At 36.4% G+C, this 13295-nt stretch overlaps 1 protein-coding gene across 1 annotated transcript in view; it reads left to right on the forward strand.

Annotated features, from left to right (window-relative positions):
* DCC (DCC netrin 1 receptor) overlaps window positions 1-13295 on the forward strand; it is a 1009790-nt gene that overhangs the window by 930945 nt on the left and 65550 nt on the right. Inside the window, exon 22 of the mRNA XM_054583674.1 lies at window positions 10830-10895. Coding sequence (XP_054439649.1) covers window positions 10830-10895 — 66 coding nt within the window. The remainder of the gene's footprint in view (window positions 1-10829; window positions 10896-13295) is intronic.

Consider the following 13295-nt stretch of genomic DNA (forward strand, 5'->3'; position numbering starts at 1 on the left):
TTATGGGTTATAAGTAATACCTTTACCTTCTTACAAATAAAGCATATAAAATTTGCTGATCATCAAAATCTGTTTCTAAGCAAAATCAGTCTTCTGAGTTGATGATCAAGTATATGAAAAATTGCCCAGAATAAAGATCCCTCTAAGAATGATGAAAATAGTAGGAAAAACTACCCTGAATATTTCCACTCTCAGCACATAGCAAATCAGTTGAACATGCTTTACTGGACTCCTTCCCACAGCTAAATGATCCCACTTTTTGTTACATTTATGACAGGTGCTGAATTTCTGTTGAAAGAAAATTCCCTCTGAGGAAAAAATTTAGCACCCTGAGTCAAAGTTAACTCTGCAAAGATGAACCCTAAATAGACTTTATCTTAAATGAAAGAAAATGAGAAAAGTTTGGATTGTTTTCAAAAAGTATCTTTCTTTGTAGGCTTTTGTCAAAATAACTTTTTCTTGTATTCTAAAATATGCCCTGAAGAACATTAATGTGAAAAGAGAAAGTCAGTCATATTTGAATCAGTTGTGGATTGGGGGGAAATATTTTCTTCTGAGTAATAGTAGTAGTGGCATTAAAATGACAGACTTTACGTGGAACTCTTTTTCCCTTCCTATAGTTGTAAATTGGTTCTATCTGTCATTTATTTGCTAAACCTTCTAATCTCAAGCTACTCTATAATTCCTCCTTTTCGTAGCCCCTTATCTCTTGTTCCATGTCCTAATTGTTATTTTTCTGGTCTTTTCCTGGCACATGTGGCCAAAGTAATTAAGAGATTTTAGAGATTAACCAGTTTAATTTTTTGGAGGGTCAAGTAGGGCAGGTAAACTGTATGAGCTACATGAAACATATGCAAAAGGTATAAAACTACTCTGCTTTAGGTTTTTTCTTTTCCACATTTTGGTAAAAAAAAAAAACAAAAAACAACAACAACAAAACCCTGTCAATTTGTTTGTATCTATATGGGCATATATAATGTTAAAATGAACCATTTTGAATCTCTTATTATCACTCATTGTTCTAAAAGCTTAATATTTATTGATTCATTTAATTCTCATAACAATTCTATTAGAGAGAAACTATTACAGTCTCCATTTTAGCAATAAGGAAACTGAAGCTCAGAGAGTGTCAGTGACTTGCCTATAAACACACAGCTGGCACGTAGCAAGGCCAAAATTCAAACCAGGACAACCATGTTCCAAGAATCCTGCTTTTAACCACTGAGTATATTCATCACATATGTGTTACATATATGCATACACAAGCACACACACTTTTAACATTTATCTATAACGTCTCTGTGTCTGAAGTTTGTGTATGGATATTTTCCCAATGTCAGCCTTCCTTTCCCCAACTCTTGTGAACAGTCTAAAATGAGAGCAAAGAGCTTTCAAATTGCAGTCGCCTTGTTAGTGCGAAGTCACAGCACTAAGTATATGTGATCCCAATAGTTCTTCATCTCAGGAAACACAAGGATGGCTCTAATTCCACTGTCTTAGCTTGGGAGGCTAATGCGAAGTACCAAAGCCTGGGTGGATTAAACAACAGAAACTTATTTTCTTACAGTTCTGGAGACTGAAAGTCTTACATCAAGATCTGGCAGGGAGGGCTCTCTTCCTGGATTTGCAGACACCTTTCTTGATATGTCTCTCCAGTGGCAGACAGAGAACGAGCTCTCTCAAGTCTCCTTGGATCAAGGCTCCATCTTTGTTACCTCATTCAACCTTAATTACTTCTATCAGGGCCCTTTTCTCCAAACACAGTCACATCGGGTGTTAGGAATTTCACATATGAATTTGAGGCCTGCGGGAGACCCAATTCAAATCATACCATCCACCTTCAAAAGGAGAAGTGTTCTTTATATCACTGACAATCTTGTCAGGTTTTCAGATGAAAAAGCAGAAGGTAATGCTTTGCCCAAGGTCACAAAAATATAGTTATGGACAGAGCTAGAATCAAACATGTTTCTCTCTGATTCCCAGAAGATATAGCGTTTCCACTGCAGACTTCTGATACACTTATAAAAAATTTGGCTTTTTGTTTTCTTACAATTAGCTTACAACTTTCTAGAGCTTCTCACAGGTGCATTTGTAAAATCCTTTGTTTTGAGGTAGCAACAAGGACAGTCTTAATTATAAAACATGAAAAATTCTCCAAAATGATTGTTAAATCAAACTTTAAATTTTAAAGGATCGTTTTTACATCCTTATATTCTATTAACCCCCCAATATTGGACTCCAGTTTGAAGTATTTATGATTAAACATGGGTAATTCTTTGCATGAGCACAAATATTCACCAGTTCATGTATGTTTCTCCATCTGCCCGTCGTGACATTAGAGTAGGAGCCACAGCCCTGACACAGTACCTTAAAGAGGCGGGGTCTCCGTGACCCACTCTGCATCACTGCTGAGATGACTCGGCAGAAAAGGCTTGCTTCGAGCACTCAACTCTCTTCAGTTCTCCGTAGCTTGAGTGGGGTGATCTAAATCACAAGGCCTGGAAAAGAGGCATAAATTCCTAGGCCAGTTTATAGATCAAGAGGAAGGTGGCCCGCTGACAACTGCCCTCCCACCAGGGAGGGAGGATTTGCTCTGCTCTGAATCATGGGTCCGGTTGACGAAGCTCTGCCTTTCCCAACAGCAGTCACAGTGCGGGTTCCTGAGAAGTGGCGTGGGATCCAAGGCCTCCAAGTCTAGTTTCCTCCTGCCACTGTGACCCTCTGTCTTTAATCTTCTGCCTTTGATCTTCTCTCAGCATTCTTGTCTGTAAAACAATGATTTTAGCCTGAATTTTGGTGTCTTTCAAGGTTTAAGATGATCAAGTTTTAGGATGGGTATTAGAATGAAAAACTCAAGCATAACAATCTTCACATAGTGTAGCCCTTCACGTTTTTTGTGGGTTGTTTTTTTTTTTTTAGCATTCCCACAATATTTTATCATTCCTGCAATATTTTAGCATTCCCATGACATGTCACTTCTAGGCACTGTACATGTTCTACCATATTTAATTCTCATGCCATCCTTACGGGCATAAAAAATGGAACACAGAGAGGTTAAAATTGGCCCCAGCTCTCACAGTGTGTAAGCAGTTAGGCTGAGAGGCACCCCCAGGCTAGCCTGAGAATTTCTCTGAATAGTTTCTGGAAACGAGGTGAGTTAATTAGCTCCTACTTGGTTGTCAACAACTGAAACCTAAATGGCCTCACCTAAGTTCACCTAGTTTAAAGGCCTTGTGCTTCCTGAATAGGATATTCAAGCAAAGTACTTAATACCACACCTGCCATTTCACACCTCAACAGTTTTAATCTCAGGAATAACAGAATGTTGTTTCCCATTTGGGGGAAATTAGGGTTTTCAAGGCAGTCTAGTCAAGCTTGTAACTTAGTTAATGTAATCCAAACTATGCAGGGTTTGAAAAATTGAAACCTTTAGCACCTTTTGGTAGGAGATGTTTAATTGAAAATTAAAACCTCTTCTTGCCTTATTATTGTGCGTAGTTTCAACTCACTTTATTATTCAAGCGTTTGCTCCACCCCTTTAGAAAAGCTATTCTTACCTGTGCTTTTCTCAGATTGAAAGTTTGCAACTTTAGAAATTATGACTGCTGGAAAAATAGAGCCCCCAAAAAATGAGTAATGTGCTTTTAATAAAGTGTTTGGGGTACTTAACCATCTTCCCAGCAAGCAGTCAAGTAGCTGCTTCAAGCTCTTAGGAGTATTTATGTTCTCATAGGTAACTTTGAAAGAAAACAACATACTTAGTACTCATAGAAAATTGATGCAATTCATGGTATAATTTTAACTTTCTAAGACCTGAAAAGTAGACTTTTGTTAACAAGCCCTCCAAAAGATTTTTGAAATTAGTTCTTTCTGTCAGACCCATTGTGTGGCTGAATGTCCTTCTTTGCTGCAGATACTAGCCATACACCAGGCTCCACATTTTATTCTCTGCCTACTTCTGCTTGTCCTGGCCTCTACCTCCTGAATTTTCATTCACTGTTGCTTCTAGGATGAGGTCAGCTCTTTGACATCAAGACCATGGCTATTTGACCCCATCCTCCCTCTTCTGGCTTCATGACCAGTATATCCCTCCATATGCACCACAGTCCAGTAGCAAAACATCCACAGATCTTTCTGGGAACAGTTCATTTTTTTAGTTTAGTGCTCAACTAACTGGCACCATACTGTCAGCCTTAGCAATACTTCCTTTTCAAGCTAAATTCCTAATCTTCCCTTCCCAATTCTCCTTTTTTTCCAAGAAGTTACCTTTCCGGTCTTTTATTCTTCTCTATGTCCTTAACATCTGACTTACTCATTGTTATGGTGTCCTTTTCTTATAGATTACTATTTATATTCCCAAACTCTTAGCCAGGTTGTAAATTCCTTGATGGCAGATTGGGAGACAACTGGTCCTATTTACATGGTCTTTTCCTCCCTCCCTGCACATTCAGTTGCTTATTTTGAATGGATTATATTATTGATGCTTGATAAGTGTTTGTCGAATTGAATTATGACACAGATCTTTTGGGAAACAATCACAGAATAATCTAGAAAGATAGACTTTACCATCTAATCAAAAGTATAGTTTGGAGAGCCTTTTCATATTAACTTGAAAACAATGTGTTGAACCTTAGGAAACAGTGAGAAGAGTTTATTAGTTATTTTTTTTAAATATATGTTTGAAATATCATAAGTTTTGCTTGCTGGTTTTTAGATGTCCTGATGTCTTTGTTCAGAGTCAACAGTATTATCAACTACATGATAAATTGATCTCTTACACACATTTTCCTGCCTCTGAATTACCATCTGCTTTAAATATATCTCGCTGTGATCTATGTATTGAACAGTGAAACTGTATTGAGGTGGCATTAATGGGTTATCTTTATCCGGTGATATATAAGACATAAAATCAATACAATTTCCTTCATTATTGCCCAAATTATTTTCAGAGTACCAAATCTAAAAACAGGAAGATATCTCAGTGCTCCACAATTGTGGGGAGATGTGTATTGATCACTTGTTAGGTGATCAATCTGTCCATTTCACTTAGGTTATAGGTCATGTGTTTTTCTCTTAGGGTGGATCGTGTGGGTGCCATGCTGGGGCACCCTCAGTTACCCCACTTAGAGAGGTAGGTTAAAAAACAGTACATCAGAAATACTATGCCCACTTTTGCCAGTGTTCTCTGCATTTTAATTTTCCATTCACTCTTCCCAGAACTTACAAACTTACACTCAGAAAAATAAGACTCTAGAAGGAAAATCCCAGTTGAATTACTATTTGGCAGGTGCTAAAAATTTTTTGCCCTGGGAAATATTTCCCATCTTCCCATGTGTTCTAAAAGTAGGGGTTTCATGGTAACATTAATGTTTCATTTTACATACTCAAACACTCACCACAATAAAAATATAGAAATAATATTTTAAGTAATATGTAAGACAAGTATATAGAGAATACATTGTATAACAGTGATAACTGGAAATTTGTTCACCTTAACACATTATGAAGCATTCTAACTCATATTAGCCACTCATCAAGCCTTGAAAACATAATATACAAACACCAAGCAATGTAACAATGAGCACACTTCTTTAAGGAAGACATTACCTGTGCCCATTTTGTCCTCAATCCAGAGACCAAGTGGCAGGGATGTCATGGAAACTGTCTTTTGTCTGAGGGAGCATGTGTTTCTTCTCCAAAAAGGATGAATGGAAGGCTCCTTACGAGATCTGTCCCTTCAACAAAATATAAAAGTAACTCATTTAATAACTTTATAGTATGTTACAAATGCAAGTCAAGAGAAGGAAGGAGCTGAAATTTCTAGTTTGGGCCTACCTTAGAGCTATAAAATACATTTAGAACTATATAAGCTATTTTGAATAATTCTAAAAAACTGCTGTCTTTCTCTTTCTTAAGTTGACCATGGGCTCATATGCTTTGTTTTATTTCTCTTTCTGAAACCACCATTTCCTGGTTTCAAGACATAAGGAAAAGTAAAAACATTTGCTTTAACTATCAAACTTTCTTCAAGAAGTGATTTTTAGTGAGATTATTGTAGTTGGGTAAGAGATATATAAATTCATTACCTTAATTTTTGGTCACTTCTGTTTTTTTCTATCTCTATTAAGAAAATATAGGTACATAGTAACACAAGAATTCTTCTTTATATTCTACAGATTATATTATAATTGTTTAGTATATTTTGATTACTGTGTTCATGTAAAATCATGATATTACTAGTAATTCTATGAAAAATTAAATAGAAACTAGCCATTTTCTATTATTTTTAACCATGTTGGGTTTTATTTGAATAAAAAAAACTATATACATTGATATTTATTGCCTTATTTCCACAAATGTTATATTTAAATTTCCATGTATTCATTTACTTATTTGAAATTTTTCATTTTGAAAAATGTTAAGAGATTTAGCACAGTATGCAAAATTAAAAAGAAATTCAGGAGTTTTAACATAAATATAACTGTGAAACATAAAACACTGAAAATAATTCATTATCTTTTAATTTAATGTATTTCTTTTAATAATACTAGACATATAAAAAATTTTAAACCTAATAGTGATTTTATAGTAATAGATGGATTAACTTATTCTCAAATCTTTAAAGTCAGAATAAATTAAAAACTATCTGCAGTTAGCTAATATCAATCGTGAGTAGGTCTCCATATGTGGATATAATGAATCAGCTTTATCTGTCATCGCTGGATTCGTATCAGATATATCTTTTTATACCATCCCGTCCCTAAGGATCTAGGACTGTGCCTTGCATACAATAGGCACCAATAAATTTGAAATGAATTGTTATCAGTTTTATGCTCCATTAATAAAATTAAGACCTCTGGGATCTTTTATATATCTTTTCATTAACTGACTTTCCATCTACTAGAGTCTAATTACTCCTCTGTTTCTCTAAATCAGTGCTTATGAAATTAACTAAGTTGACTAAATACATTCAAAATTTGACCTACAGCAGAAAGCCGTTAACAGAGCTTAAAAATGCCAAGCAATGGCAGCGTCCTCTTTCGTCTCCAGGGTCCCTTCTTTGGACACTCGGTAATTCTTGCCTTAAAGCAGGGGGGGAATCGTTGTTTTAAACTTATTATTTACCCATAAAGGATGGCTTCCTGGAATTCAAAAGTCATTTTTGAGAACACAAAAATAGCACAAAAAAATTAATATTTGATTCTCACGTCTTTAGATGAAGAGGACCTGAGACTCGTCAATATCCTAGAAATGAATTTTGTGTTTCATTATTGAAGTTGTGCAAGAACCCTAAATTACCATAAATTCAATCTATCTTGTTGATGATATCAAGTTTCTTTAAAGAACTTTCTATTAAGCATGTTATGAGTTACTTAATTTTCTTTTGTGGTGTTAATCTAGATATAACTAACAAAAAGCTAACCAATTTCAGTATACTAGATTTCGTGAGTTGAATGCTCAAGCTTTGAGCTGCCCTCTCTTATTTAGAAAGCATTTCCAGAGTTCCTTTATCTTAGCCAAAGCTTTACCACATGATATCTGATTTTCTTCTACATATTGAAATTCGCAATGTAATTAATAACCCTGCTAAATCTAAGAGATTCTACATCCATAGAGCTTTGTGCCAAACTAATGCATGGATATGCTTGTGGGCTTGTTTTTGCATCTTCCCACAGACTAGCTGGGAAAGGCAAAAACTTCATTAAAAAGACATTTGTCGGGATGCTAGGGGAAAAGGAAAAATCTTCCACAGGCTATATACCCAATTTTCAGCCAGTACAGGATTACTCCCCACAGGAATCATTTATTGCTTTACTGGCCTAAGTGATAGGGCTCTTAGCATCTCGTTTGCCTGACTGCTTTGCAATCTAGTTGCTTTCAGATATGAAAAAAGTCATCTTAATATTTATACAGAACTTCTGTCTCACTTCATTTCTTCCAGCATTGATCTTACAATGTCCCATGGGCAAAGCTTATCCTCTGCTCATTGAAACTCCAAATGCAATGAGTCACACAAGTAAGGTATTTTGAAAAAGGGTTAAGCTTGTCCAAATTTCAGTCAGCCCACCAAAATGTTCACAGTTGGTATTTGTTTCCATTGCTTCTGTCACCACCCTCAAATCTCACCACCCCCACACAAATAGAACAAATAGGAAATAATTTGCACGTCTTTATAAACCCACAGCCATTGGCCAGCAGACTTAAAATGTTCCTATTTATGCTGAAAACAGAATCTGCGGGGATTGCATTGATTTATGTATAGCTTGTTGAAAGTTTGACCTCCTAACTTCAGCTCTGACTTGATATCAAAAGAATTTTAAAATTGTGAATGTAGAGTCTGTTAACAAGATTTAAGTCATGGAGTTAAGATTGAGGACTGTTGTAGACTTGAGACGTGAAAGGTGAGGAGTCTTCATTTTCTCCTCTCTGATATGTAGATTTAAGGTGCAAGTTTAGTACTGGATGACAAGAAATCTGACTAAGACCTGATAATTTTAAAGGACAGCTAGAAATTTCTAGGGGAAAGGTCAAAAAGTTGCTGTTGTCTCTCTGGATGTGATCCCTTCACATCAATGTGAATGGCAACTGAGTATTAAGAGGAAGATGGAACCACCTTAACCTGGGTCCTGAGATACACCATTGCTGTTGAGAGAAAGGACGTGCAGGGAAGAGCCTGTGCAGTGAACTCTTATCATCTACCAAGGGCAAGATCGCCATTTTATTTCAAAGGGACCCTGGGACTTTACATCCAACCTAAGAAGCCTGAACATTCCTCCAGCCATAGCAGTGAATGAGCCACTCCTGCCCAGGAGCGCCTGGGATTTCTGGTTCCTATGTAAAGCTACTACTAAGCAGGTTGTTGGAGGCATCCACACTGAATGACAAGTTCAAGCAACACAGGCTGGTTACTTTGGCACAGGTGGCTCCTTCCCTGGCAGAGGGCTACTTCTGTCATGTCTTTCCATAGTCAGTGGTAAAGGAGGCTTTTGTATCTTGGGTAAATGTTCCCCAAACAGCCTGCAGAGTTGAAAGAAAGGATAGAAACTAGAGGTTCCCAGGTAGACAATGGCCCCCTCCACTTACCTTCCTGCTGGAGTTCAGGGCTGCAAGACAGGAGGGAAGACATCTGAGTAGACTCAGTGATTTCAAAGAATAAAAATAAGATAAAAGACACAACAAAAATGAAAACAAACACAGAACAACAGGAAAATAGCTTACCTTGTGAGAATCACCAGTTTCTTTCCTGTAAATGACAAATAGCTGTCAGGCCTGAGTTCTGGACTATATCAGCTAAGCATAAGGTATTAAAACATAGTTGGATAAAACCATGAACCAAGCCCTGTGTGGGGCTGATTGGGTTCGAGCCATGATGGACTAAAGACTTTAGACTTAGTTTTATAGGCTCAGAAAAATTAGGTGACTTGCCCAATGTCACACAGCATTGGATACATACAAACAGTAGTCTGAATTCTGTGCTTTTTTCCACAATTTATTTTAGGTAATGGATGATAAAAAGGATTGAATATCTTTTGGGGATTTTATATCCCTTTCATTGGTCAAGAAGTTCTTTATAAAGCCAAAGTTTATCTTTGTATCTGAAATAAACCCATTGCCATTAAGAGATTAATTTTCCTCTTAAAAAAAAGAGATTTAATTTGTTTCTTCGCAACTATTTTATAAATAAAATGATGAGATCTTGAGAAAGCCTTAGTAAGAGGATTGTTAGGTCTGCAAAAGAAGATCTCAAGACTTGATAGTCTTAAAGAAGAAAACTAAAATCTCTACATGTGAGAAAACAACCAATGTTATTGTAGCTGACTGCCCCAGCTGGCTTCCTCTACATCATCTACTGACTATAACCACTTTCAGAAATAACTCCCTGAAGCAAATAAAAGGGAGAATTAACTATTCCTGTATGTGTCTTCATATAAATTCAACTCTCAAATGTTTTTCCAAAAATAACTTACCCAAAAGAAATCTAGAACAGCAAATATAATCAAATAATTACAGTTCTACAAATGTACCAATAGATAAAGGAATTACACTTGGATGGTACAATAATGACATCTGGTTGATTTCTGGCTCAATTCTGTTAAACGCTACTTTTACAACTGTTGAACACCTATTGGAAGGCAATGCTTCCAAAAACGTAACACTAAAGAAGCCTTCTTCCTTTCCTGGTGTGTTTGTCAGAAATATTCAGACCATGTGGCCTGTGACATCCTCCCACCAACATGCTCTTACCCCCAAGTCTTGCACCATTTCTAATGTCTCCTTCCCAAGCACCTAGTTGACACATAACACAAAGACTATTCAAAGCCCAGTTATAAGATAAAGTGTGGTGTCCCCTTGTAAAGTAATAATTTGCCACCAAGTCATGTCAGATCAGCAATGTTGTAGGCAGAACGTGTTGCTGCAAAAAAGGTTGGTTTTGCCTCTGTAGGAGCTATGACAAGCAAGCACCCTTTCTGTCCCAAGATGTTCAGGAAAGCAACATTTAGACTAGTATCACTGTTGTGCATTTTAAACAAGAATATTGGGGGAGTGGGAAAGAGAAGGGTGGGAGTTTTTCAAAGAGGAATTGAATGTAGCTTGTTTAATAGTTCATTTTTGTAACAGATTCTTTTTTCTCACACATAGAAAATAATATTTTCTCATAAGGTGTAATGGTGTTAACAGTCTCTGGCTTTCTTTGAGGTGGCCAAAATAATCATGTTCAATTGTTTGTGTATTTTCAAATATTTATTATTTCTGTAGTTTATTTTGTTTCCTTTATGCTTTCATGTTGTATATCCAGTAACATTCGGATATGTTTTCCCAATAAATAGGTCGTCATGGAGATGGAGGTTATTGGCCAGTTGATACTAATTTGATTGATAGAAGCACTCTCAATGGTAAGTACATAAATTAGATTATATTAGATTAGCTATATTAATTACATGGTTAATTCTAGAGTGTCTGAGGCACATTTTCTATTGACTGCAAGTGCCAAGATTCCCAGGCTTAGGGTTTTAGTGGAATTAATAGAAACAAGAAGTTATTAACAAACCTGTAGCTTATTCTATCAGAAGACAATGCCAATGAGAGCTGGCAGAACAGAGTCAAAAAAGCCAACACATAGAGAATTTTATAAATGACAGAGGGCTGTTAAGTATTTAAATTTTAAAAGGTCATATGTATTTAAAATATTTCCAAATGTTCTGTTTTATCAGAGAGGAGATAACTACGATACATTGAACTAAAATCCACTCAGTTTCATAAATTGACATTACTGGTACTTTCTGCCCTGAGAGTACATTTACTCTTCAGAATCCCCTAGCACCTTATGGTCAATTTCCCTTCACAAAGTCAAGATCAGATATTTATTTCTGCTCATCCTAATGGAGAATTCACATACGCTTGGCTCTGAGGATGACAGGATGGAAGTCACCTTAGAACCATATGGAAGAAGCAGGTCAATGTGTAGGGGATGCCTTCTAGGGTCTTGCCCTGAGTTTTGCTGAAACAGAAACTATGGAAAATTGGATTAATACTAGCCAAACTCCAAGGGACTGATGTATATGTGATAACTTCCTTATATAAGTTCTTAAAAAATTGTTGTTAAAAATCTGTGCTGTTGCTTGGCTTAGTTTACTGAGAACATATTTCATGTATTCAAAATACAAATGTAAACACATGTAACTGGCACCAAATTCAAGATCTAAAATACTCAAAAATGTAGTTGAAATGTCTTGTATATCTCTGCCCTATCAATGCTTTTCTAACAATTCCTCTATTTCTCACTGTGTTGGAACCACTTTCTCAAATCAGTATTTACTATATGTGTATATGTATCCCTAAACATTACAGTATGACTATACAGGTTTCTAACTTTAAGAAATGGCATTTTACTATATGTATTCTGCTGCAGCATGCACTTACCTTTAGTCTTTTTTTAAGATGTATTCATGTATTTGCAAATAGCTCCCTTTCAATTATGTTTGCTGTTATATAGTACTCTATTTTATTAAACTAATACAGTGATTTATTTAACCATTTTAGCAGGTTTTCATGAGAAATTTGATTCATGAATAGCTAAATATCCATTCGACTGGTCTTCTGTTTAAAAAAAAAATCCATATAAGTCAAAGTTGCAATCTAAAAGTAGTTGCTGACCATGAAATTAGAGTAAAGGGGTGAGTTAAGTGATTATTTCCTATTACAGACTATGATAATCCAATACATCCATTTCCTCAAAGAGCATATATATATGTGTGTGTGTGTGTGTGTGTGTGTGTGTGTGTGTGTGTGTGTGTGTGTGTATATAATCTGGGGAGCAGACAAGATGCCCAGAGAAAGGCTCAGTGTTCCCTCTCCCCTGGCCAGTGGTGGACTCAGGTACTTATTTTTACCTGTTGGCTCTTCTGGTTGCCAGGCATACCCTGCACTGTTATCAATGCATTACTTAGCTGGACAAGTATAATTTCTTACATTTAAACTTCCTAAATACATTCCAATCAAGCCTATCTAAGGTTATGTCTAGAGTATTCTCTACAGGTTGCTACAGCCCTCACCACTTCTGTTGTCTCTTACATAGTTATGCTTCCCTCACTTTAGTACTTTAGTAACATTTTTTGTCTCTTGCAGGTATTTAGTTTTAGATGCCTGTTATAGCTAGTGCCTGGCTCTGATAGTTCCCAGGTTCCAATATACACAAGACACACTGTGGCAGTTTCAGGGAGAAGCATGAGAGAAAGGATGTGTTGAAGCAGCTGAAAACAGACGAAAAGCATGTTATAAAAGGGGTTAGACATGGTAATTCCCTCTCCCAAACTTTGAAAGTTTCATTGTCTTGCTTCCCCTTTTCTCTGAAGTCTCAACAATATGCCAAACACACTGCATGCATTGAGCAATCAGTAAGAAATGCTATGAAGCCTTCATTGCAGGCAGGCTACTTGCTATGAGCTATGAGATGCATTGGAAAAAGACCACTGCAGGAGCAATAAATGAAGAGGGAGAATTACCCAGATGGACACAGCTGAGAAGTGCACTCTGGAAAGGTGAAAGAGAGTGGGAAATATCCCAGAAATGTGAGGAAAGGTAAAGAAAGTCACTGTTGAAATTGCATGGAAACATAGTTGTAGTATTTGATACTCTGACATGAAGAGGTTCTAGCTTTGGGGTCCATACTGGAAATTAAGATTTTTCCCTTTAGAATCATCCTGCAGAGCTTTGAGATGATTTCCAGGCTGGAATTCATTCCCAGCTAAAGGCTTGACTACAGAGTAATACTTTTTGAAAAGACAGAGTGCCAG

Source organism: Pteronotus mesoamericanus, unplaced genomic scaffold (genome assembly GCF_021234165.1).
Source record: "Pteronotus mesoamericanus isolate MK-2021 breed Mesoamerican mustached bat unplaced genomic scaffold, CSHL_Meso_final contig_74, whole genome shotgun sequence".
Classification (NCBI taxonomy): Eukaryota; Metazoa; Chordata; class Mammalia; order Chiroptera; family Mormoopidae; genus Pteronotus; species Pteronotus mesoamericanus.